The sequence below is a fragment of the Rhipicephalus sanguineus genome, chromosome 5 (assembly GCF_013339695.2).
Source record: "Rhipicephalus sanguineus isolate Rsan-2018 chromosome 5, BIME_Rsan_1.4, whole genome shotgun sequence".
NCBI lineage: Eukaryota > Metazoa > Arthropoda > Arachnida > Ixodida > Ixodidae > Rhipicephalus > Rhipicephalus sanguineus.
Genome location: NC_051180.1, coordinates 55,224,328 through 55,252,217, shown reverse-complemented (window position 1 = coordinate 55,252,217; position 27,890 = coordinate 55,224,328). Strand labels below are relative to the sequence as shown.

At 45.5% G+C, this 27,890-nt stretch overlaps 1 protein-coding gene across 2 annotated transcripts; it reads right to left on the bottom strand.

Moving 5' to 3' along the window:
• Window positions 1-582: 582 nt before the first annotated feature.
• Window positions 583-26,582, bottom strand: LOC119393653 (glycogen synthase kinase-3 beta). 2 transcript variants are annotated; one of them, XM_037660760.2, is made up of 6 exons: window positions 26,190-26,582; window positions 25,954-26,007; window positions 25,488-25,873; window positions 25,290-25,420; window positions 16,136-16,623; window positions 583-848 (listed from the first exon to the last, which is right to left on the bottom strand). In XM_037660760.2, exons 1-6 carry the CDS (start codon window positions 26,275-26,277, stop codon window positions 709-711), a joined length of 1,287 nt encoding a protein of 428 aa, XP_037516688.1. In that variant the 5' UTR covers window positions 26,278-26,582; the 3' UTR covers window positions 583-708. The 2 variants fall into 2 exon arrangements, with proteins under 2 accessions (XP_037516688.1, XP_037516689.1); XM_037660761.2 differs by lacking the exon at window positions 25,954-26,007 and having other exon boundaries at window positions 26,190-26,581.
• Between the last annotated feature and the right edge of the window lie 1,308 nt (window positions 26,583-27,890).

The window sequence follows — 27,890 nt, the reverse complement described above, 5'->3', positions numbered from 1 at the left end:
CTCTGATCCCTAGATTAAGTGAAACATGTTTCCTTGACCAGATCACTGCAAGCTGCGGTGACGTGCTTGCAAGTTGGAAACCGGGCAGGCTGCCACTCGTCCGCGCTAATCCACAGTGTGCAAAGTGCCAGAGTTATCACACGTGCTATAAAGTTTTACACTCTCGCCCGACACGGCTGGACTGCCACATACGTAGTTTCACAAACACAGTACAACAGTGGCAACGGCGCACAAATGCAGAAAAATAAAACAAAAAATAATAAAAGCAGCAGCTCCAAGCCATATGTGCCCACTGAATCTCTTAATGGTTGTTCATCAGAGTCGTTCCTGGGGTCAGAGGAGCCACCACACCTTCTGCAACATCTGTCAGCACTTGAGAACCTGCAGTGCAGTTCACCGGACCAGCCATGGTGCATTCAGTCGTGGTCATTCAATTTCTGTGGAAGTAAAGTGACCTCTTCCAATGACATACCCCCCTCCCGCACTTCACGTAACAGCCGCAGCCATGCCACCCGAAACGAAAGCTGCCCATTCCAACCTCTGTGTAGGAGAGCCAGTTGTTAAGGGTCAAGGGACAGAGGAGGCAGATGGGAAACGTTTATTTCTGGCGCTACACGTCTAAAACTCTAATGCCACACAATAAATAGCGGGTGTGGGGGGCCCTCCTCCCGCAGGGTATGTACACGCCTATGTACACACACACTTTATTTACACGGGGCCACTGTTGGAGGTGGATGCTTCGGCAGGCTCGGACGATGACCCTGCCGCCCCTGCTGTGGGAGCAGCCTCACCACCTCGCAGGTACGCTGGGATCAGCGTGGCATTCAGCTGGGGCTCCAGAGAGAGCTCTGCGCAGAGGGGTCAGAGAGGCACACCTTTATTGCCACAACAGTGCACATACGTGGCTCTGAAGTCAAATCGTCTGAAACTGCCACACACCTCCACTAGTTGGAGCAATGTGTACACAACACAATCTAGCTCGGTGTTCTCCATTCAATATGTCTGCAAAACTATCACCATGCAGCCATTTTTATCTCGGCCACATCAAGCCAAGTGAGCACGTCGTATACCAGCCATGTGAGCATAACATACGACATCAGAACCCCATATTGAAACACTGAATTTCATTTTCTATTCTTCTCACGCAACATACGGAGAAGCTGATGTTAGCAACAACAGCATGTCAATGCTTGAAGCTCAGTCCCAACTAATAATGAAAGGCAAGTGAATACAAAATGAAATAGAATAATATTAGCAGAAAACCAAAAAGAGTAAATGGGCTTATATACTATATAGTTTAGGGATGGTGCTGTAACTCAGTACATAAAGTGATGTACCATTTTGTAATTTGTAATTCGAAAGTGCTTTCACTTTTATGCAAATTGCAAAACAATTGTGCAGGTGAATGACCCATATGTGCTGCATTCTGGATTGGAAAATCATTATTGAAGCAAAGCACAAGGTAACCGGTGCCAAATACAATGTGTATAGATTATACATATAAGTACAAACACTTGTGATAAAAGACAGCATGCTAGGCTGATTTATTGGACACATGATAAATTGACCTCTGGTATGGCACCCATTACCAAGTTATAAACTAATGCATAAAGGTTACGTGAAGTTTCATAATGAAAGTTGCCTCTCTAAATTTATTATGTTACTGATCCATTTGCAGTCACCAACCGATAAATCGGACACCAATAATTTGGACATGCTCGGCAATTCGGACAGTCGCGTGGCACCGCCGATCATCCCATAGAGGTAATGTGTAAAGACGACCGATATTTCGGACAGCTGCCAGATCTGCATTCGATAATCCGGACCCTGTCCGAGACTGTCGCACACGCCGAATCGCCAGCCATTAGACAGTTATAGTTTAGCGTTAGCGTGATAGCGAAGGTTAAGGAAATAGCATTACCGTGCCGCAAACGTTGGTTGTGGAAAGCGTGTTTTAGTTTAGCGGGATAGTGTTTGCGTGCCCAAGCTGGGACGATGGCGCCACCTAGCGAAGGGTCAATGCGTAAAAAAAAGTGAAAAGAACAAAACCGAGAATGCTCGCCTGTATCCCTACACACAGCAATATTACTGCTTCTTTTAGTGACAATAACAGTAAATAAATATGAACTATGCACCAAAAGCGAAAATTTTCATGTTACAGACTTGTTTACACAGATATTCGAGTAAGGCCTAGGGATGTTCAAAATGGGAAGCGATCTCAAAAACTACGCGAAGTTATTTGTAATACTCTGTCATCAAAGCTACCTGAAGGCAAGCGAAGCCATTTTGCACAGTCTTTTGCTACGGAAGAAGTGGATCCGTCCACATCAATGCTAAATTCAGTTCGAAGCGGGCGTCCAAAATCGCCGCCATGTTTTACGTGCACTACGTTAACCACATAAACATGGTAACGCCAAATCTGAAAAATAGCATGCGTACTGTAAACGCTACGGGTTGTTTAGCGTACTGTGCATGCGCATTTCGCTAAGCCCACTATTCCGCTAAACCCGCTAAACTATAACTGTCTCTTCTCTCCTCCGGCACCCATACCATACAAAGTATGGCCTCAGAGATCGAAACGAAAGCTAACTGGGGATCTACGAGGCTTTATTTCAATCGCTACTTTATGCCTCAGATATTTGCAATTGAAAATGACGATCTTGGAGGCACTGGACAACTGTAGGAAATCGTATCGACACCGCGGACAACCTACATTCCGGTTCCTGTGTCCCCGCGTTGCACTGCTATGCTGCTATCGCCGCCATTCTGTCAAATGTGTCTGCGGTAAAGCGTTTTGCTAAGGCAGTTACTACGGTGACGGGGCCCATTAGCACAGTACTATCGTTAAGAGTGAGGGGGCCCGTCATCGTAAAGCAGTGACTACGGTGATGAGGGGGCCTGTCAGCGTAGTGATAACGTAAAAGTGAGGGGACCCGTCAGTGCAGTAAAATCGTAAAAATGAGGGGGCCTGTCACCGTAGTGTAATACAGTGACGGGCCTTGTCTGGAGCCCTCGCTGTTCTTTTGTCATCGTACAGCGATTACATCACACTGGTGAAGATACAGGCAGACTTGGTTGCATGCAAGCGAAAGTGCGTGCAGCTACGCATTGACAACTTTTTTCGGCCAACGGGACACTGAAGTGTCAAGTATTTTTTTTTGACGCATTCGTTTTTTCGGACATCTGATAATTTGGAGTTATTTACGTTCCCCGTGGAGTCATCGACTGTACTTTCCTTGGTGAAGCTCCTTCTGAAAGATCACGCAGACGTAGGGAAAAGATCTTCCTAAACTCTGCACTAAAGGAACTTTCGCTTGCACACTAATGAAGAAAGACTGCCGGTTAAGTGTAGTTCAAATTTGTACCAACTGTTGGCATGGTGGCAACTGAAACAGGGAAGCATAGTGCAAATGTGTTTTCCGTGTACCCAACTTCTGCATAAACACTAATTTAATGACATTTTACGGTAGAGCAGCTATAAGATAGTTTCTTGCAGACTGCTGCGTGCGTAGATAAAAAAACAACCGCAGCTGGAGTCTCGCCATTGGCTGCTGCCCATTCTTATACGGTGGTTTACTAGTGGTGGAATAAAAGCCTTCTGCAGGACAACATGTCAAACTAATACCAACGACTGCACACATAAGGAAAATTCTGGTTTTGCAAAAATATGATGCCAAACATGCATTTCGCCATGCATTCTTTAACGGGCCATTCAATATGCTGACAAAAACCAGAAAGATGCAACGCCGATGCCACCCGAAAACAGCGTTGTAGGGAAGGCTGCAGTTTGCAAAAAGCTCTAGGTTTACGCATCACATAGAAAACTCCCAAAGGAAATATTGCACCTGCCAGCTCCGCTGGTCACCCACCTTCATCGAGTGGAATGGTCTGGAATATTTGTGTGCTTGGCAGGGGTATTGTATTTCATGCAAAGGGCCCCCTGTAGCCACACAAGGTCACAATGTAACACTGGTTGTTTACTAAACTGCATATTGACTGCATGTATGACTGGCAGTGAAGTAAGACTAAACTAGTTTACTTAATCAGGTCTTTATGGCTCTCTCAATGCCATTATTAGCCAAGTGCACTGTATAAACTAAGCCTGTAAGTTAGTCATGCCTATATGCACACTGGCATGCTAATATCTGCACGCTATCCAATGCACTGCTAATAGAGTGCACATGCATACTCAAGTATATTTTCAGCAGGTTGCAATAGTCACAGCGGTAACAGCTCCCAACACCTCTTGCACTTAAGATAACAGAACTGAGAGGCAGGTTAGTTGGCCGCTATTTAAAGATGTGCACGACCGATGCCATACTGCACTGTGTCTACAGCTAAGAGAATAGTGGCTGAACAATCAGGCACAACTGCACAGCAAAATTACCCTGAATATCTGCTTGGGATGAATAACACAAGCTGAAGTTAAATATTATGAAATGCTACAAATTTACAATCTAATGCAGTGTTACCATGACTTACTGTTAACTTCATGGGCTGTTATAGTACTTTAAATGTCAATTTAAATACAGTGGCATTATCATTTCCATGTCTCACTTTGTAAGGAGTCTTTTTATTTAAAAAGAACTAAGCACGTGCAGCACACTTGCACAACCAGCACAATGACATACAAAGGCAATGCAATGACACCATGGGAAGCATGGAAGCATCTCCAACAATAACGATGATAAGCCTATGCCAACACGACTCTCTGGGCAACACAAACAGGTCTTGAAGGCCTTCCTTTGGCCAAGTGTTCGTGCCAAAACCAATCTCAGAACCAAATACAGGCACACCCAACTACATCGAGCTATTCTCGAGCACAACAACGCTTTAATGTCATTGCGCAGAAAAATCTACAGCTACATCAAACAAAAATAGTCGGAACACTTGATATATCGAACACTGGGCAGTGCAAAACACCTTAACTTGGCTTTCCCTCACAAATTTTTGGCTTTTCCTCATGGAAGGGGACCTTCCCACATGCATTTGGGAGAGCTGGCAGTGTGATTAGGAGAGCGCTGCATGGAGCGAGTAGAAACTACCACTTGCCAACCATGTGCTTTCCCACACGATTCCACCGCCGGCCCGTCGTGCAGGGTCACTGTTCGCTTCTCCGCTTGGTTTGTTAACGCAACGGATGCCATAAAAGAGAACCTGCTGTTCTCTGCAAAGCTGACGATACAGTAGATACAGTCGGACGTAGGGAAAAGAAGTCTTACGTATTGAATGTGTACAGAATTCCAAGAAGCACACCGAGTACAATATTGAAAAACAAGCCCGACTAGACGCTTCCGCCGCCAGACGAGTACACATACAGCTACGTATGAAGATTCTGAGATGCAATTTTCATCAATGCTGCAATTCCTTGCATATAACCAGTCCCTGCGCATAACTTTGCATCCACAACCTGCATATTGCCATGAAGGCATCTTCCTTACTTTACAGTGAGCAGTGCTGGGAAGCCTCCTCGCGCACTGAAATTTGCACCGAAAATACAATAATTTCATTTAAACGTTGTATATCGAATTATCCAATATATCAAACTAATTCCTGTTTTTTTTTGTTCGATATGTGTGGGTTCGAATGTAGTTCATTATACCATCTTTGGATAGCAAATACAGTATAACCTCATTACAACGGATCTGTTTACAACAGACATTCGGATATTACATACCAATTAGCGGCGTTATGCCAACCTCCATATTTGTTCCATTGATTGAGCTTCGTTTACAACGGATTCTGGTACAACGGACACTCGGATATAATTGACTAAAATGTCAGGCCAGCAAGGTGATCAGGACTCCTTTAGAGCGGACTTTTCTACCACAGACATACCAAATTTAATAACTTCCAACTTCAAACATCACTTAGCATATTTCGGGATGGGAACAGCGCGCCCCGGATGTTGACATACCGATTTAAGAATGAAGGCCGCTGATCTCCGGTCTGTCAATGATCAGCTATGCCTAGCTGTAGCGACAAAAAAGCAGCACGCAGTGTGCTTGGTGTTGCGTTTTGGGACGGTGACGTGCGAGATTTCTAGCTGCTGCCACCGCTTCTCCGAGCGGTCGCTACGTGGCGAGTTTCGCCAGAGGGTGTGCGTGGGGGGAGGGGGGGGGGGGTCCGCTGCCGATGCGTGAAATGCTCATCCGTGGTTCTGAGGAGGCAGCGGGCGATGTGATTCTTTGCTTGCAACGAAAGAGATTGTGGCTTCTTCACTTTTGCATGTCCGCTAGTGCGATGTTCTTGCCCGCAAAGTCCAGATTCGTCTCGTACATCGGCACCGTGAGCGGAGTTGGGCCTAGCCACGACATCGAGTAGGAAGCTCGGTTGCGATTTGCGTGGCCGCAGTGCCCGATGTTTCAAAGTACGTCATGCTCGATTGCGAGTACAATGAGTTGTCCCATTGTGGTCTTTGTCATAAGCTCCGAAGTGCTGATAAGCGGAACCCTTAACAGCGGGTCCAACGAGTCAAAGCTATTACAGTCGCACGTCGGCGATGTTCGCGACGAATGTGGCGCGCTATCGTAATCTGATGATTGAGCTTCCGTTTGCAGCTGCCAAACTAAAGCGTAATTATATTCTAAATTATCATCGACCCGTGAACACAGAACGATTGCAAACACGTCACTAAGCGCAATTTTCGACAGCCATGAGCTCGCGACGCACAAGCAGCAGACGACGCTCCCCAAGCGAGCATCACGGCAGAAGCAGCCAATCGGAGGCCTCAAATTAAACTTCATAAATGTGCTTTTTGTACGCTTGTTACAGAATGGAGGAGCTAGCTGAAACTGAGAACTTGCTGAGCTGTCGGCAGAAGCAGCCAATCGGAGGCCTCGAATTAAACTTCATAAATGTGCTTTTTGTACGCTTGTTACAGAATGGAGGAGCTAGCTGAAACTGAGAACTTGCTGAGCTGTAACTCTGAAAAACACAGTTTTTTTTTCTTTTTCTTTTTGCTATTTCCGCAATTTTCGCGAAGTCGGCAGGCGCAAAATACTTTTTAGAGCATTTCTACACAGTTTTCAGTGAAGATATTTTGAAATCGGATAGAAAAAGGGATACAGAAACTGGAAATGCGATTTTCCAGAAATTGCATTTTTTTGGTCCCCTGTTAAGAATAAGACCACGTTTGTGACTTGTATAATTCTCTCCGGTTATAACAGGTCCATTCAGTGTTTATGCAAGTCTGTTGTAACAGTACTTGGATTTTACATACTCCCTTTACAACAGACCAATATCCTCTTCACTATGAAGGTCTGTTGTAATGAGGTTATACAGTAGACTCCCGTTAAGACGAACTCGAAGGGACCGCGGTCATCTGTTCGTCTTATCAGGAGTTCGGCTTATCAGAAGTGCCCCCAAAAAGAGACATGCTAACATGCCAAGTGCATACAAATATGTTACTTGAAAAGACTGAATCGAGTAGACTTACAATGGGGGTGAAACGACAAGAAAAAGCATTTATTTGGCTCATCTAGATAAAAACTACAAGCAGAGTATTTAAACGAATCGTACGAGCACCTGATTTCGCGGGTCCAAAAATAAAATTTCATGAAGATACAGCTACCGCATTTTAATGATAAAACTGTAGCACGCTATGTTGACGATTAAAAAAGAGAGAGAGAGAAGCACAATTTTCCTTCAAATAATGTAAATTTATTGTCCTGGCAGTTCCTTTTCTTCTGTGAGCCTGTTTTGCTGGCTCTAAGATCACGCCTCGGTGGCGTGCTGTTGCCTTGACAAAGTCATGATACGCTGAGTTGCTTAAGAAAGCCTGCAAGGTTTTTCTTTGAGGTCCGGATATTTTTCCGTTTTCGGCCCGTAGTAACTTTTCCTGATCGACATGCAGCTGAAGATATCCCATTGCGCTACTCGCGCACAACGAAAAAAACACGACGCAGCTATATTCAGTGTGCAAAATAGCCTTCCTTAGTCCTGCACTTCCATAGTCAAAACTGCACGAACTGACCACAAAATGTGCTGGGCCGCCATTGTATGATGGCGATGACAATGCACCTGACCCCTCTGACAGGAGTGCGCCACAAACGTGGTGTAAACTCGATTGTAATGCACAGACAATTTTTGTTGCCGGTGCTTTTTCTTTATTTTTTTTCCCCTTCACTCCCCTTGCGTTTGCCCCTCTGACCGCGAGGGGCCCCAAGCTCCTGTGTTCTGTTCTCCTTTGTACTGCAGCCAGGAAACCGAAGAACGGGGAGGGCGGATACAAAAGGACCCAATGGCTTGGGGGTCCCAGTTGTAAATCCCCCTACTCTTTTTATTGCTTTCTTTGCTGATAAAGCCTGCACCTGGCTTTATTCGCCGACATGACGGTGCGCCTTTTTTTTTTTTTTTTTGCTTTTTCTCGGTCGCCTGAATGCTCCAAGACTGCAGTGTTCGTTTCGCAGAATCGCCAGCGTTGTCTATCACCGCGAAAGTTCGTCTTAACAGAAGAGTACAGTTGGGCGGTTCGTTCGTCTTAAGCGAATTTTTTTCGCATTGAGTCTATGGGAAACCAAACAAACGGGTCTCTGTTGTTCGGCATAAGCGAGAATTCGTCTTAACCGAGTTCGTCTTAACGGGAGTTCACTGTACTGTATAACCACAGCAGGCTGCGCTTTTGCTTGCAAAAGTCGTAAATAACCACTTCACAGCTGCAATGACTGTGATGTCACCCATTGTCCTGCAGTGTGCTTCAGGAACTTTCACTCTAATACAGTAAAAGCTCGTTAATTCGGAAAATAAGTTAATTCGAACATGTAATCTGGTCCCTGTAAATATACGCTCGTTATTTCGGACAGATTTGACTGCAAATCAGATCATTCGGCGACTTTCGGGCCGCAGGCAAGGCTTGAAAACGAAAAAAGAACAATTCGGAGCAAAAGTGAAGCTCAAATACAGCATCGCCATGGACATCAATTATCGATTGGCTTGACTTGAGACTAGTTGAATGCCTTTTCTTCGCGTGTGGGTTTGGCGGTGCCGTTTTGTTGCTTTGTTGCCGTTGGTGTGCTGCATCGTTGAACGCCGTTTTATCGAGGAACGATTCAGTACAACTCCTTTACCTTGATTGTTGCTGGTGCTTTTGTGCTGAGTTCAGGGTTGCCACTGGTGGCTACATTGCGCCAAATTGGCGAATTTGAGAGGCCAGTGGTGACCTAAAATTATAAATGGCGACATGGCGAATTTTTGGTGATTTTCAATTTAGGTCTCCGCTGAGTTATACATTCTAAGCTCAGTGTCTTCCCAACGAATGAGCGGCAACATTCTCTGTATTTTTGTCGGTTTTAGACCCACGAGTAGAATGTGCACATTACGCGTCATTCAGTATGTCCGTCCTGTAACTCGTGTGTATCTCCTCAATTCATCTAAATGCAGGAGGTACTGCAGCGTCCCCTAGCGACATTCTAGCAACATGTAAGTTAGCGGACTGCCTTGCATACCTCGAGGCGGCATTGTTTGACTATAAGTTTATGGCTTTAGGTGATTTAAGCTTCTCTTACAAAGTTTCGCTCCTGAAGGGGCTAGACAACGGGTTGGCCGCGTCTTCCGACCATTTGTTTCGCCAAAGCTCCAACTGTTCTGAATAGCTTGGCGACTTATTCACTGTTTCAGTACCCCCAATTCAGCTCGTAAAGACTGTTTTGGAATAGCGAAGAGAGGCGGATACGCGGCTATTTGTGCAATAAAAAAACTATTTATTGAGGCATTTTCCACTGTTCTCGGTGAGCGTGTGCAATGAAAACGATCGCTATATAACATTTTACATTATCTACCTGTTAATTAATAGCGCATCGGATTGACGCGTGTAGATATAAGTGACTATAAGAAAGGGTCGGTGGCGTCCGGTATCATATTAGTTCACACTGAAAAGGTGTAAGACTCGCTGATGAAAGGTTCCTGTAAGAATTCTGTAGTGTTACCATCAATAAACCCTTTAATCCTCTTAATTCATATAAGGGTACGTAAAGCTGTCTACAAACAACGCTTTCACGGTTTTCGCCCAAGGTTTACCGCACTTTTACCTTCAAAGCGGGCAGACAGCAGACAGGGATGGAAGGATATCATGAGCGTTTCATTCATTCACCCTTGCGCCACCATGCAGATCTTGCGGCTAGTCGGAGAAGCGGCACCATGCACTCCCACGGTGAAGCGGGCGATACGACTGGCATTGAGAAACGTCAATATAATTTCATGGTCTTGGATGGTACTGTATTCTACGGGGCTATACGAGAGTGGGAATTTTTATTACTAGGTATGCTGCACATATCTAGAACGGCGACTTTTTTGGCGAAATTTGTAAAAAAAATGGCTACTTTTGGCGACTTTTTGCTCGTCGTTTGGTGATATTTAGTCGAAAGTCAGCGGCAACCCTGGCTGAGTTCTCGTGTGACTGCACTCTCCGCCGATGGCAACGCTGGCGAAGCGGCGTTGATGATGGGTGAAATTTTTGGATGGAATTTTGAAAAGCCTGGATGACGGGGGAAAAAATCTGCAACTTGGATCCAAAAGTTGGATCGACAGTTCTGTACGAAGCACTGCAATGTGTTAATTGTGCTGGACAACTGCAGTGCACATAACAGCGTTACCGGACTGAACAACGTTGAAGTTGCTTTTTTGCCGCTGAATACGACATCAGCACTTCAACCCATGGACCACGGCATAATCCAATTCATGAAAACCAAGTACCATAGGTGCATGTTGGAACGGATGCTCCTGTGCCATGAAGTCTGCAAACAATTGCACGAGTCTCCCGAGCGCAGTTAGCATTCTTGCGTGTGGCAGAACACGCACACGTCACTGCCGACTGTTTTAGGCACAGTGACTTTGTTGTACCCGCATCCAGCGATGCTGCAGTGGCCGAAGTGTGGCCGGACGACGGTGCTGATGACAGGCAGGATTTTGGAAGTGTTATGCCTGATGCAGTGACACTCGACGACTATATAGGCATTGATGATGGCGTTGCCACTGCCGGCTCTCTGACTGATGAGCAAATCGTCAAGGAAGTGATGCATGGCGACGAATCCAAGAACGAAGAGCCTGAAGAGGAGCAGCCAAACCATGAGCCACACAGGGCCCCTCGTTATAGTGCCTAGAATATACTGGCTAGTGTGCTGAGCGCGCGCTTTGGCGTGGCCGCCGCGCTGATGCCTTCCCATAGTCACCGCATGGCGGCGCTGCGACTCGCTAAGGTCCACCGCGCGTCGGCGGCTCCTGCGCTTGCAGCTGCGTAGCACGGCGCTTTCTGCCGCGAATACAGTGTTCTTCGTTCCTTTTAACATAGTCGTCAAAACACTCGAGCGGAAGAAGGAAATCTTATTGCCAAATTATTGCCCGCCAGAGAATCCTCAACTGGTTGGGCACTAGAAAACGACGAAGCGTTTCACACGTACCTCACGTCGTCTGCTAGTTTTCGCGACTCTGCTTCACCACCAAAGCGAAGTAGAAAAGTCGCAATTAATATACTATGACACACCAAACTTGCCAGTCGAAAACAATCAGCTAAGGTTGACGCGTTAGACGCATCTTGTCGTAAGGATCGTGTCGTAAGGATGGCTCACGGCAATTTCAATCGCGATCAAGTCCGACTCGGATTTTTCGATGCTACTCGTGAACATTCGCTGGCGATTTTACTCGCAGCAGGGTGCTTCGAAGGGCCAGTTGGTACATATTATTCCGCTGAAAACAGCGCGAAGATGGGATGAAGGCTAAGGAAGCACTTGTGTTCCTAAGCCTTCATCCCGTGTTCGCGCTCTTTTCAACGCTGCGATTCTACTCGAAGTCGATCCAGTCAACTGCAATTCGCGCCTCTCAGTCGCGGTCATATTTTATTATATTAGCGGCGCATCACACTCGGTATGATGCACCCTCATGGACTTGCAGAGTGTATCATGCGTTGTCAGATCGGTGGCTACGATAATTCTCGCTAGCAGATATTTGATCCGGAGCAGGTCGACAGTAATCGCAAATTCCCGTGTAACGCTGGTATTACACAAATAAAAATATTACACACGCTGGTTTTACACAAATATTTCTTGCAGACATTATGACACCAGCTTTTGCACTTCGTTCGCTTCCACAAACAGGATGCATTGTGCTCATCCAGTGCTGCAGGTGTCAGCATATATGCCCCATACTTCCGGATCGGTTGTTTCGATGTTTCTGCAGTTCAGCTGTGCCTACTGCATTGTTGTACTACGTGAGTAAGTCTGTAGAGCATCGTTTATACGCAAATGTAGGGTGGGGTGGGGTCACTTTCACTGTTCTGCGTTTTCCAGCATGGCATCCGTATTTTCTAGACCACATGCGGTGAACACAAGCCAGTCTGAATAGGATTCACTACCCATGCATTTTATTTGAACGGCACTGCTCACTTCACAAAAACATTACGAATGTGTCTGGAGCTTGAATTTCATTTTAACAGAAGGAAAGGTAAGTTCAAAGAAACAGAACAGGGGTCATTAGTCAAGGTCGACATCTTAATTAGATAATTTCATTAATGTAGCATTGTGATTGTCTGAAATATTGCCTGAAAAAATCAAGTGCAAGGCACCTTTGTGAATATGGGCTCTTGCTTTTAACCGCAATGAACTAACAGTTCAAGGTGGGTTTTTGGTAAAAAAATTCAATTTTGGGATTTCAAAATTAGCTGATACAGCATTTATTTACCTTTCAGAAAATCACATTTCGGCACTAGCCGTTGCAAAAGAATTTTTGGTTCTTTTTTTTTTGACACATTGACAGGTAATGCGCGCGTACCCCTGCGTTATTTCTGCGTTTTTTTTTTTCAAAAGAACATTTTTGTAATTTCTGTACCTTTTTTCTCGAGAACTAGTGGGCTTAGAAAACAAAATTTTCCACGTGTTAACTAATGGCATTTACATAACTGGCACTAGAACCAGTAGCCTACGCGCATTCGTATTTTTTAGTATTAAAAATAAGTCATAAGTGGCAATTTTCATAAATTAACAATCGTAAAAAAACATAACAAATCTAGTTTTTGTTGTACGCTCACAACTTTACTTCCACTTCTGTAAAACCTTTATACAAAATTGCAATGCTCTGTAGATGGCAGATCTTATTTAAAAAGTACATCAGTAGAAAAACAAACAGAAATAAAAAAATATTAAACAATTTCAAACTATCTTTGAGCTTTAATGTAACCTGCATCTACCTTAATATACCTCGCAAATTTTAGTCATAGCTTTCATACCACTGCTGTACAGTCAAACTTCGAAGCTCACTTTTAAAGTTTGACCCCACCTATTTAATAACTGGGAATATAATCTGAGCTTCACAATGAGAAATCCCTCTTGTCCACAACTTAACCATCAACTTATGAAACACAAGTATTATATTATGTTCAAAACACACACATAAATGTGAAAAAACGCTCAACAGAAGAGGCACAATACAAATAGTCATAATACCAGTTCTTAAATGAGCAAAACGCAGTGGAAAATGTTTAACGGGCAGGAAAATACTCACACAACTGCTTAATACAAAAATATTAGTGAAAAACCTCATCTGTACATTAGCAGAAAATGCGATAGCCACTCCGACGCAGCGGCTGACGAAGCATGTTTTCTGCCTGCCCTGATGCTTCACCCGCTGCATCAATACTCTTTTCAGTTCTCATTACACAAAGAACAGGGCAAACACGATAAAAAAAGACAAATTCGGACACGAGGCACGGAGCAGTTATAAAGCTGCGGAGGAACTAAGACGAAGACACGCCGGCCAAACCGGCGCGCGGGCTACACCTTTGCGACAAGCGTCGCCGCCTGCCGGCGAAAGTTGGAAGGCATCACCGGCTCTGCCACCTCCTCCCATAGAAAACTTCCTCCGCTCAGCACACTAGCCAGTATATTCTAGGCACTATACCCTCGTACTGTGAAGGAAGCCGCGGAGGCCCTCGCTGCCCTTGAAGAATTTTGTTTTGACACTGCAGACAGCACGTGAGCTGCTGAGCACCTTGAAGGGCTCAGAAAAATTGTGTCAGCGCGAATTTTTGCTCGAAAACAGACAAGCATCCGCGATTACTCTGTAAAGTAAAGGTATGTTGAAAAAACTCTTGTATTTATTGTTTATTTTGACTGTTCGATAATTCGGACATTCGGTTAATTTGGACATTTTTTAACGATCCCTAGAAATCGGAATGAATGAGCTTTTTCTGTATGATCTTCAGAAGTGAGGAGCATAACACAATCTTAAATAACTGTCACTACTTATTGCAAGCAAGTTTTCTGTAAAAAAAATTTATACAAAAAAAAAGAAAACACTGTTCTAGTAGCATTCAAAACACTGAGAGAACCCTTGAAACTGTGGTGATCACTGACAAAGCAATTTCCCAGTTAAAGGGGTATTGACATGATAATATTCATTTTTTTTTTTTTTGCGCCAAATGAAGTGCCATGTCCTCAAGAGCCAAAAAAAATGTATTGGTAAGCGTAGGTGCACACTGAAAAAGTAATTACAGTATGTTTTTAAAAGCTAGTTTCGGTTCCTATTGTACCCTGACGTCACAACATGGTACGAGCTTCGCATCACGTGCTCGCACAAGATATCGTGACGTTTACGTGGCCGCTCTGCTTCATGGCTCCATTGGCGACACACAAGCGGCCATTTTGAATGTTTTGGTACTTCACGTTAGAGCACTGCACGGGCCCGGGCCGGCCCGAAAGCCCGGGCCCGGACCGGCCCGCGGGCCGGGTAAGGGATTGTTGGATCGGGCCCGGGCCGGGTTCGGGCCCGTGATCTTCGGGCCCGGGTCGGGCTCGGGCCTGAGCCAGGCCCGTATTAGGCCCGGGTCTCGTACGTATCTGTATAATCACGCTCCGGACACCCGACACGTCACGTCGACGGGGATCGCTAAAGAGGCCACCGGCTGGTTCACTTCGGCGCTCTAATAGACAGTTGTTTTGGAAGCCCTTAGTCCGGTCTCGCTTTAAGGCGTAACATTTTCAAAGATCGAAGGCGGTCACACGAAGACGACGAGACAGCCATCTTCAGTGAACAGTGAGGACGGTGGCTCGCTCTCTAACGGGTGTGCCTCGCTTTGACAGATCTATGGCACTGCGGTGGCGGTGACTCAGGCAAGAAGGGTGGGACAAAGAACGTTCTTGTTTTGAACACGAAAACGTTGCGTACATTGGGTGCACTTGCCTGCCGAGGAGTCAACACGACAGCTTTAATTTATGTAACGCTGCCCAGCCTGGTGTATTCCTACCAGAAGCAGCTAGAGCACGTTTTTTTTTCATTGCATTGTGCAGTAGATGAAGTTTGCAGACTTGCTTCTTTTACTCAACAGCCCTAGCTCGTATGCAATTGATGTAAAACTTAAACTAAAAATGTCTGCCATGTGTTTCTTTTTTTTCAGTTTATGGAGGTACATTTTGTAGTCGTTCTTTGAAATGCAAAAATAAGATTGCGTGGTTAGCACTGCGTGCGTACATGAAACAGCCATCTATGACTCCAATTATATTTTATATTGCCCGCAATTATTTCGCGAGAGTGTTACGGGCGTAATTAACCGAAAGTACACACAGTACCAGTGAAAGTCGTGACACTGAAAGAAGTTCCCAAAACAATCTCTAGAAAATATCTTGTGTGTGGCAGGTATCTTCACAATAACCGAAGGTTAGACAGTGCCTCATTTATGCTCAAGGCATAACTAGCTGAAACGGGTCGGGTCGGGTCGGGCCGGGCCGGGCCCAAACCTTTCGGGCCGGGGCCGGGTATGGGCCACATTTAAGAACACCGGGCCGTGCTCGGACGGGCCGGAGCATGGCGTTTTCGGGCCGGGCCGGGCCCGGGCCGGAAAAATCGGCCCGTGCAGTGCTCTACTTCACGTGATCACAACTAGCCATACTGCTGCATGAAGTCATCAGAATTGACACTGTAGCCTTACATCACGATAGCGCCGATGTCAGAAGGTGCGCCATGCTAAAACACACTCTAATGTCAAAATAAAATATATTAGCATTTACTAAGCTTCACACTTGCTCACAGCTGTCTCTGTATGCAGGAGGTTTGTATTACAGAATAAACTCCACATCGAAAATTGGTGCCAGTAACCCTTTAAAGGCTTGAACACACGTCAAAACAGCCCCCGAGCAAAAGCCAGACCCACCATGGGGTGTGAAGTCAAAGAGGGGAGGCAGCTCACGCCCATTGGGCAGCCTGGTGCCCGGTTCCCGTAGCTCGTTGAAGAAGCTGTGCGCGCAGGCCTGCAGGGGGCCGATGCGTGCACTGGGTGTGTACTCAAGCAGCCGGGAGACCAGCTCAATGGCATCGCCGGGTGTCCGTGCCCGGAACACCTTGTGCCACGGGTGTGCCTTGATCTGGGGAAACTTGAACTCCGTGTAGTTGCGGTTCATCTCGCGGATCTGCTCCTTGGAGGGTGTGCCCAACACCTTGATGATCTCCACCAGCTGGTCGACACCGCTGTCCCCGGGAAAGATGGGCTGGCCTAGCAGCAGCTCGGCCAGCACACAACCCGCCGACCACACGTCAATCATGGTCGTGTAGTCTGTCGCACCAAAGATCAGTTCTGGGGCCCGGTAGTAGCGCGAGCAGATGTACGACACGTTGGGCTCACCCTTGATTAGCAGCTTGGCGCTACAATGGTGAGAAGGAGAATGAGAGTCGTTATTACGACAGTGCCAATCAACTGTGTGAAAGTGGCCTTTATTGAAGAACAAAACTGGCCAGTTTCGCTGCTTTTAGCAGCAAGGCTGTTTAAAAGCTTGGCAAAAATCCTTGATCGTGCACACAAAACTATCATCATCACGAACCACCTCTACTTCATATGTCACCTTGTGTCGCTTAGCAACGCGTTGGAGCCTTGTATAGTATAGTATAGCAAGATGGGTGGAAAAGGGAAGTGAGATGAGGGGGGGGGGGGGGCAGAGTGAACCATCGCATAGTCATATCTAGAACAGTATAGCAAGAAGTGGGAAAGGGAATTGAGAGTGAGGAGGAGGGAAATGCCACCAGCTGCGCTGTTACCTCAGTCTCCGCTACACTAGTGCATAGCCACTCCAGTTTTTATTTGCCTCTGACCTCTGTTCATAGGAATCTATCTAAATATGAAGTTGCGACTTTGACATGGTGACAAGTTACACAAAATCCCCAAGGGAACGCAGTGAGTATCTTGGGCATGTTTGTGTTGGGTATTAGCACTACTAGACCAAATAGCGGCTTCAAGGCTCGCTTGTGAAGACCATGTTGATAACCCACCATACACTGTCCTTCTATCAAGCAGGTTACAATGCAGTGGTCATGCCAATCAGGCAGCACTACTACACTCAGTGACAAATAACTTTACAACTTTTTCTTCTCTGCCAAGCATCTGAAGCATTCCTACATCATGTTGCTTTGGTCAACTGCTCATCAAAATTCCCTGAAAACATTCCCCCCCCCCCCCCCCCCCCCAAATCTTTTGTGCTAGTGCAATCTTGTGAGTCAGCCATAGGTCAAGGCAGTGAGCAGAGCCACAAATTCATTTAACAACATTTTGAACACCACGAGTTTAAGTTAAACATAGGTGTGAAAAAACTTAACACACAGCATTAAAGGGGCCCTCCAACACTATTCAACCCCCCATTTTTTACTTGCGGGTTGCGTAGACTGATGGCTGGGGATAATTTTAGCATAAGTTTAAGCACCGATATCAAATTATTTAGTATTTTAATCACGCGTTGAAGTCGCTTTATCGCTGCTGACCGCATCAGCGCGTAGTGGCGCTTGCCAGAACTATTGCGGGCGGAAATGACGAAGATGGGCGCTGGCCTATGATTGGATCAATGTAACGTTAGAAGTAATAACGGCGTTGCATCAAAGTTGAGATTACTATTGTGTTTCGTTTTTCTTTTCTGTGCTTTTTCAATGAACTCCAAATAGCCGCCGTCGCAACAAAAAATATCACTACAACCACAAAGTACGACAGAGGCGCCGGTTGCCATTTCGCCTCTGGTTGCTCTGGCTTTCTTTCTTTTTTTTTTTGCCTGCGCCGGTCGGATGTCCATATGAAACGCTTGCCCCTCTTCCTTCTTTTTGCGTCTGTACGTTTGCGAGCTGCCTCTTTCCGCATGTGCGGTAGGCTCATGATTGTTGTTGAAACGGTGCAAGTAATCCTCTTCGTTGAATTGTTGTCGCTGCACACTTGTAACTCGTCGGGCTGCTCACCGAACAACCCGCGTAGGGGCGACCGTGTTTAACCGCCCTGGCCGCTCCACAAATTCCCTTCTCAGAATGAGAAGAGGGAATGACATGGAATGTCGTTGTAAGGAACAGCAGACAAAGCCTCCCCAGCCTCGCTACGAAGCAGTTACGCCCGCTCAAGTTCTGACAAGTCAGGAGGAACCACGTTTGTTACTATGGCAACGACGTCAACAATACGTTGGAAAGGAGAAGCAACAATGGTGTGCGAGCTTCCCCTACGTATAAGAGCTTTCAGCCCATTTCATTGGAGCGCCATCCGACGTCACAGCAGAGAGTGAAATGCGGTCACGTGACCCTGCGAAAATCGAGTTGAGGGCAGGCATTTTTTTTTCTTGTATTTTGAGTTTTCTAAATTGAATAACTTCGTATTGCGTGCCGCTATCGCTGCCGTTCTTGCTGCACTAGTTCGTCCGTACTTCAGTCTACGCAATCCACGAGTAAAAAATGGGGGGTTGAAGAGTGTTAGAGGGCCCCTTTAAAGAAATGTTTTAATAGGAATATGAATTTGTAACAATAAACACCGGTGGTTCAGTAGATTCAAGAACAGGCTTATTATGAAGGATATCAATGTCTGAACTTCCACTTCTGAACTTTGAACTTAACATGATCATATAAGAAGCTATAAACTTGAATGTGGTTCAAACTTAAATGTTGAATGCGACATTCCAAAAAGCAATAATTTTGCCTTGAGTGTGAATTTCTGCTTCCTCAGAAAGTGATTAGAAGTGCAGATAAAAGCCTGGCACAGCTAATAATTGGCAAAGGACCTTAATTTGGTTTAACCAATACTTTATATTGATGCTGCAGCCTAGTGCTTTCAATACTCAACTGCCTATATGCATTTAGTACAATAAGCACATTTATGACACTTCAGACACATTCCGCAGGGTTCGTAGAAATTTCGGAAACCAAAATTGCATGGGTATTCAAGAACTTTCAAGGCCCTGTCAAAAGTTTTTCGAGTAAGTGGAAACCCATGTTTAAATTTTTTAGTATCGAGCTTCCAAAATGCTAAGGACACTTTATTGCACTTATCATATTAGAAATGTCCAGCTTTGACTACTTCAAGCTAACATAAAAAGCTCAGAACACACCAAAGCGTACAGCAATAATGCTGCAAAAGTCTCCTTGGGCCTGTCACTACAGCGAGACAAAATTCAATGTGAAGTTAGAGAGACAGAAAGAAAAAAAAAAACAGGTAAAACAAACAGGATGCCAAGTTGGAGCAACCATACCGGATTGTTTATGGTTCATTTGAGTTCAAATCATCAGCAGATCATAAGTCACTGCAACAGCAAGATTGTTCGCACTGCAAAATATCCACCAACTCCCGCAACAACAAAAAGTTGCCGCAAGTATACAAGACAAAATTTAGTTACATGTGCCGCAACTCCTGTGCTTTTATAGGACCTTCACTTCAGTTGCTACAGGCAACAATGACGGCCACATGTTCATATCCAGGCAACAACCAAATGTGGAAACCTGACATGACAAGTCACCTCAATAGAAGACCAGAATGACAAGTACCTCAATAAAAGACCAGATTGCCATAGCAGAAACAGCTGGTCACCAACAAGCCCACCATCGACAGACCAGTTACTGGAAAATGGCGCACACAAATAATATGCGTGTGACCAGCGCACCTTTGAGGACTGCATTTCTGTACGCTTGCCGGTGCTGGGTCTTTTGCATACTATGCCAAAATCTGTGAGTTATAAAGGCTTCGCTTAACCCTTTGTAGGTCTGCCTACATTTTTGACGCGATGATATAAAAACCGACTGTGGTATATTCATAAAAGCTACAAAGAAATAGTATAAAAAAAAGATGGCTGATCCCTCCGTCATAGGAATCGGAATAACACGAAAGTAAAGCGTGCCCTTACAGAAGTAACTGAATGTTTACTGTACATTGATATAAGAGAGTTTGTACAATGTATATTGATGTCTGGCGGCTATAGCACCGTTTAACATGGATGCACCCATTTTGATGATTGGTGGTACTTCTCCATCCCGACGACTAACGTCCATGTTAAATGATTAAACAAGCCCTTGTGGTAGCTGTAGTAGTTAACGGTGAAAGCATAATCAGAGAACGAGGTGTGATAGCCAGAAGAGCGCCGCATATTGAACGCAGAACTTAGTGGCCATCCCGCAGCATGTTAGGATGTGATTGAACACCACGGCCAGACTAGAAGGAAATGCACAGCGCGTCGTGCCGCCCCGGTAGCGATTTTTCTCGGGGCGAGCGCGTGAGCGGGGAACACAGTGTTACAGCCAGGTGAGGCAGGCGCGCGTCGCAGAGCTATCTTTGGTTTGGATTAGCGTGGATGCTGTGAGCGAGGCCGACATTTTTACGACGCTTGGGCTAAGATCACTACCTCGTGGTGTGTCTTAAGGCATTCAGAAAATTGAACTTCTATTGAAGAGGCGCTGAATGGGACGGACGTGTAACGCGTTGCAGGTGCTAATCGCGGAGGCCACAGTAATGACGAATTACTTTATCGCTCCCAGAGGGCAACACCACCCCACCGACCAGGAGAGTAGTAGACATAAACGGCGCGTTTGTAAAGCCTCTAGAGTCTGACCGTGGCGCAGTGGATAGCGTGCCCGGCATCTGTTGTTGCGGACCGAGCGGACGTGGGTTCGATGCCTGTTGACAGAACTTTTTTCTTTGCCATCTGATCGTGTAAATTTTTTCGACGTCATTTCCGTGATGGAAATACGTCACTGAAGTCTTGGTGAACCCCGGCATAAAACACTTTCGCGTTAAAATTTCATCAAAATCAAGCCAGTAGTTCACTGAAAAAAAGTGGGCCACACATGTCCCGCTGACTCATGAGAGTGTCTGAAAAAGTGGGAAAACATTGGCCCACTGTCTCGTGAAGCAGCATCTCGCAATTTCATCAACGGGTATTTGGGATGAAATGGCCGAAGCAAGTGGCACAGAGTATCACTTCTCAAGTTCTGCAGAGGAAAGTTGTGCAGACCTCATTCCAGCAGTAGAACACCACATGTACCTGCGCCTCTTGTGAGATTTCATAGCGCTGTGGTCTGTTCCTGTAAAGCTTACTTCGCCACACGCACCAACCATTTTGTTGTCCATTTGCCTGAGCTTGCTTTGGCTGTCGAAATTGTCAAGTACGGCTGTTGTCCCTGAATATGTACCTACTTTTCAAGAGGTATATGATATCAAGAAAAATGTTTCCATGCACCAACATAAGCAATTACGCTGACAGATGAGTGTGGTAATTTCGCAGGAGATTGTGTTTCGATGCGTTTATCGGTCAAGTTATTGCGCAAATGTACAAAAACATGTGATGACTGGAAGCTAAAATTGACGCTCTGAAAAACCAGAAAAAGAAGAAACTATTTTGATTGGTCGGTTCTTTATCTGAAGAAGGGGAAAATTCAGAAGCTATCATAAAAGCTGATCAAAACTCAACGCCATTGTAACACTACTTCCGCGCTTTGAAAGTGTGGTAAAAGAATTTTCCTCGAGAATACGAAGACTTAGGCAAGATATGAGTGACTTAGTGTTGCACTAATTGCAAAGGGTGATGTGGGAGAAAATTTTTTCTGCAGACGGAAAAGTGGGATCATGTATGTTGAGAGAAAGTAACAGAAGGCAGGCCAATGGGTGGGTAGTAAAAGGAATCGCTGGACGAGGTGCAAAGAAAGCAATGTAGTAAGGAAACCAACACCAAAGTGCCAGTCTTTCGCTCCGTTCATGATTGGGCGTTTCCCGTTATGCGCATGTTACACAAAGCAGAATGCATGTGCAATAACACCAGAAGGTTGTCCTTAAAATGGGCAGTTTTCCGAAATTATGTTAATCTACAAAAGAAGGCAGGCTGCAAGGATGATTTTAGACTGCAATGCTAAGGAAATTCAATGTTTTTTGAGGAAGTAGAGCAGTTCCAGGACTTTCACGGGGTTTGAAAACACACTTTCAGATTTTAAGGGCTTCAAGAACCTGTATGCACCCTGTTTTCTGGACGTTTCTACGGTTCTAGCCATATTATCATTAACTGGCCACTGAGCTGATGGCAGCATGTTCAAAAACCAAATGTTACACAAACAGTGTCACCAAGTGTGCGGTATGCTGTGCAGGTCGTAAATTTGAAAATGTTCTCCTTCCAAATCAGTGAACCCTAAGTAATTTTTGCACAAGATGCTTGTCTCAGTTTTTCATTACCGTAACCCTTCCCAATATAATGATTGGCACGAAAATAATTCTAACCTCACATACAAGTGCATTTCGACAAAACAAAAAATAACAGGCAATAAGTTCTGGAAGCGAGGGAGTAGGTCATGTTCACGACTTGTGAATACTCCTGCTTCCTTTTCTCTATTTTGCTTTAAGGTGCATTTCCAGTGGCAGGAGACAAAAGTTTGTTTTCAACTTATCAGATTCACACCTGCAAGAAGACATTGCACTGTTCCATAGCTCTTCCACCCAGTTATGCTTAATGCATTAAATGCACCTATACTATAAATAAACACACTGTACTCACTACGTGAATAATCATTTGTCAAACATCTTTAAAGAAACAGGGCCCGTTTCTCCCGTCGAGATTAAGGCATTTAAGTGCACTCGAAATGCTTCTTCCCCTCCCTTTTATTTCAGTAACGTCAAGGTAGATGACTTATGCTGAGACCACTATATTGAGTCCTTGTTACTCCATAAATGCAATGCATAGTTGTTTTCTACTAATAAAAGGCACCTCTAACTTCAGCTATAAATACAGCCATAAAAGAAACTTAGGACTCTGTTTTTATGGTTAAAACTAAGAATGCAGGAAAAATTGCACCAGTTCATTTCCTAAAATTATACTTTAACTGAGAAAAAGACAGTACTAAACAGAAGTACTGCGTCGCATAAAATTAAACAAACGAGTATTTTGAAAAATCTTTGACTTTCACGTTTATCCCATGGAAACCCAGTTTATTTTACAGAAACAACCGAATGCTGCTATGCTGGGCTGTTTAACAGGCTTTTACTAACCAATGCACCATTGTATGAATGATTCACCACATGCATTACCTTGACATCACTGAGCACAAATTTTAAGAAATTGTCGGCATGCACCTTTACATTAGCTTTTAAGAAACAAAACACTTGCTCTAAGATAGAGTGAACTGCTTGGCATTTTCCTTGGCAGCCATTCTGGGTTTATTGTGAGCAGCAAGTAAATTGTTGCACAGTAAAAAAGCGCTACGTAATGCAACGATGCAGAGAAAGAAGACGATAAGCGACAGTTGAAGCATCACATGTAAGGCCGTTCCACTGATACGGTGCGTGGCAGATAAGATAACAATAGCAGCAGTTTCGCAGTTGTGGACGTGACCATCGAGGCCTGTGGTGGTGGTTATAGCATGGGAAACATACGCGAAGAATGGGGAAGAGATGAGAACTGTTTCAATAAATCTCGGCAGGGGCAGCCCTAAATGAGATTGAAAGAGGGTGAGCTAAAAACCCAATATTTCCTGCTGCTCTCTTCCTGAAACGAACCTGTGCAAACTGACATTATGCAAAACAGTACAATTTTGAACCATAGAGTTAACTGCATGGTAACTTTCACCGTTCTATCACACAATAAAGATCCTACCAGGAAGGACTAGCACAACAGGGAGGTAGAACAGTACCATTAAATTCTAATTATACTGACAGAAAACCATGGCTAAGGAGTAAAAGATGTACATCTTTTTTTGGTTACATTCTTAATGAGGAGGAAGAGAAGGGAACTTAACCACATATCCATTCTTGGATATGAAGTCACGCATCTGCAAAACTGAAGCGGAGTGGCTCAGGTAGCCATATTCTTGCAGTTAGTTTCAAGAAATTCAGCACTAATTTGACGTAGCCTATTGTGCCACCATAGATGATGAAACGTGAAGTGCATTTCAAATACTGTGACATGAAAAACCCATGGTGCAGCTCAACATGCCGACTAACAACATGATGCTGCATCCTCTCTCTGGCTCGGTGCTTAGGCGTAGGAATGCCATTTGCACCATAACAAATGTGAGGGGATGGGTACTAAATAAGGAAGTGCTAAAAGAAAGAGTAACAAGAGACAAGACAGCAATAACACAAGCGCTTTCGCTGTCATTTTGGTTACTTTTTCCACACAAACCCGGTCTTTATAAACTGGTGGCAACACGTAGGAATTCGTTATAAGAACTGACTTCAAAAGCTCTTTGTCCTTGAGTTCTTAATGGACATTCATGCTCTACTGTTCTTTTTATAACAGAAATGCAAAAAAGAGACTCTTGCACTTTGGTGCTGTTCACATAGCAATCATGCAAGCACCCAGAACAAATAGACTTCATGGCTTCCACAAAAAGCAAGAACTTTGTAACTTGCAGCTGGAGCATCTTTTAAGTTCTTCATTTGTTCTGTGCTGCAGTAAGCTTTCTATACATTGAAAGAGGGGTTCAAACTGTTGTGGTGTTCGTGGGCACCAAAATCTACAATGTTGTAAGAGCCTATCCCACATTAGCATTCACGAAGTCCCCAAATTCCATACCACCGTACTGCATCCACAACACAAATTCACGTTGCACCACTAAACAGAAAAATACTGGCACCATGCTTGTATAAATTTTGCTAAAATGCCATAAAGACAACTGTTGACAAAGGCTTTGTATTGGATAGAGAAGCAACTATGAAAAGAGGTGCCGAGTGCTTCTGAAGCGTTGCATTTGATGGAAACTGTCTTTGTTTTCTTGCAGGCTTAAATCAATCAATGTACAGAAAGTGCCCTACCTACAGCACATCTATCAACACACCAATACTGATAGAACCTTCAAAAAGCTAATATTAAACACAATAAAACTGGTACACGTATACTGCGTCATTCATAAGCACGATGACAACATCTGTCTAGGTTCGTAATCATCAACAGTTGTGTGTCTTCATCATGTCTCCTGGTTGCCGCTACGCTGCTTCTGGTACTTATCGTGCGACTAAGGTGACAGGTTTCCGTTAGGTGATCTGTGCGTCTGTTACACGCGCAACTTCCTGCGCTGCCTGTTCCCACCACAATGTGGTGTCTCACCTGCCAAAGTCGCACAGCTTGAGGACTCCCGTCTCGGGATCTAGCAGCAGGTTCTGCGGTTTGATGTCCCGATGGCAAATGCCCAGAGAGTGGATGTACGCCAGGCTTCTAAACAGCTGGTACATGTAGAGCTGCGCAAGGGCACGAGCACAGGTTAGCGTCCCTGCAACCGTGAGCAGCATCGCAAATGGGTCTCACCTTGATGAAGGAGATCGGGATGGTCTGCTTGGACTTGCTGTAGTGGCGTGCCACCCGGTACACAGTCTCGGGGATGTACTCGAGCACCAGGTTCAGGTACACCTCGTCTTTCTTGTCGCCGCTCGAGTAGAAGAAGTACTTGAGCTTCACTATATTACAGTGGTCCAAGCGGCGCATGATCTGCAGCTCGCGATTCTTGAAGCGCTTGTCCTGCAGCACCTTCTTAATGGCCACCAGCTGGCCCGAGTCGAGCAGCCGCGCCTGGTACACCACCCCGAAGGAGCCATTGCCGATCACCTTGGTGTCGCAGTAAGACACCTCCTGCGGCCGGTCCGGCCCCTGGCCCGGGGTGGCCAGCACCGTGGTCACCTTGGCGCCGTCCTTGCCTGCGCGCCGAGGCACAGGCACTGGAGATTCGCACGACCCGGGGGCCGATGCTGCCGCGCCCGCGAACACCACCACTTACCGGGTACCAGGTCGAGCTCGTTTATGATATTGGTAGCCAGATCCAGATCCGAATCTAACGTGGCGCAATGCCCGATCCCAATGGGCATGCAAGAGAGAGACAGAGAGGACGACGCGCTGTGCCACGCTGCCCCCCGCCCTGCTTTTTTTTTTTTTTTTTTTCTACGATCGCGAGTCACCGGCCCCGCCGCGCTGCGCCATGTTACGAGGAACGTTAGGCCTACGAGTTGTACTTACTGGTTATTTTCACTCCAGCGAGAAAATTCGGCTGTTGAGGCTGCTTGTTCCCTTCAGCAAAGGAAGTCGTCCTCGGCCGTCCACTCATTATAACGCAAGCTTGGGAAGATCAAAAGTTCCTTGTGACTTCTACATCACGGTTCTTCGGCAGACGGCAGTGCTGTTTAGGCCTAGCATTCAGCTGTCGATACCGCACCGTCTGCCCTACACAGTCACTCGAGGCCGACCTCGTCCGGGCTCGGGCCTCCGGGTGACCATGTTTGCTGGTCTCGACTCGACTCCGTAGCACGGCGCCGGGTTTCTCTTCGGTAACCAGCGGTACTCCGGCGGTAACGTAACTCCGTACGCGCAGCGCTCAGGCATTGACCTAAACGTCACCCTCGGCTCGCGTTCGGGATTCGTCGGCTGTTCTCGGAGAAGTTTCGAAACGAGTCGGATAAATTCCGTGATGACGTCACGCGCACCTAGCAACCGCGGTTTCGTTTTAAGTTCGTCTGCTAGCTGGCGTGAGCGATTGTTCCATTAGAGACGATTCCAACATCAAAGTGGGAGCGCTTTGATGATATTTTTTCGTTGCCCCAATCCGCTGCACTGACATATCACTGCACATTCATGATTCGCATCATTATGAGTGGGTATATATTGCACTTTTGTGTGACGTGAAAAAATGCGCACTGCCGCTACTGAACAAGGAAAATATTCACGACACGAGCCGAAATAGACAAAGAGCTGGGAACTGTGAGCAAGGCGCTTGTTGTTTTTTAGTTGAAGGGCGACACATGATGTTTACAAATAAACGCTCACTCACATGTCCGTCATTCAGTATTTCTTATTTAACTCTTGTGGAGCGAGGCTGTTGCAACAGCCAGGACATTAGCCCACACCGCGTTGTCCACGTGCCGTGAAAGTTTAAATATAGCGTGTTGTTCTTTTGAAATTTGGGAGTCATTAGATATTAGGCGTCAGCGCGCATCAGGATGCATTGCGAGCCATCTAGAATAATTAAACTGGTTGTCGCAACTGCGGCACCTGATTGAATTTTCACTAATTTCGTTTTTAAAGCTTTATTTCGTTTAATTTTGCTACGACACCCAGTTTGTTTCGTCAACAAACAGCTGACCGTGCTTGTTTCAAAGATACTCGCACTTCGGTGTAGCATAAGTAAAACGTGCGTGACGATTTGAGCGCCCAGACCAACAAGGAAGAATTTAAATGAGAAAATGTGAGCTACGAAATGCCTGCTACCCTTGCGACATACCCAGAGAAGCACGGATACAGCGCGTCTAGCTGCCGTCATGAACTTACTCTCGCTGCCGATAGAGCGGTAGCTTTATTGGTAGTTTGGCGATGTCGTTGCCACAGGCGCTTTCTCGAGCCACAGCGTCACCGGATGCAAATGCAGCCGAGCACTACATGTACGTCGCAATTTTCGGAACAAATTATGGCTATTTGGACACGTATACATACAACGAACGCTTACGAAGACGAAGCAAACGATAAAATAATTGCCCCGGAAACTCGTGACTTCGCGAGCCCGGGGGAAAAAAAGTAAGCAAAAATGAATAGTGAGCGTAGGCGCTGCCCAGCTGGTTCTTACTGGAATTCTAAAATATTGATTATGAAATAGTGCGAGATGTTAATGGCGCGGTGGCAAGAAAGTTGTAGACATAGAGTTGGTCGTAGACTTCTTGACGACTTGCA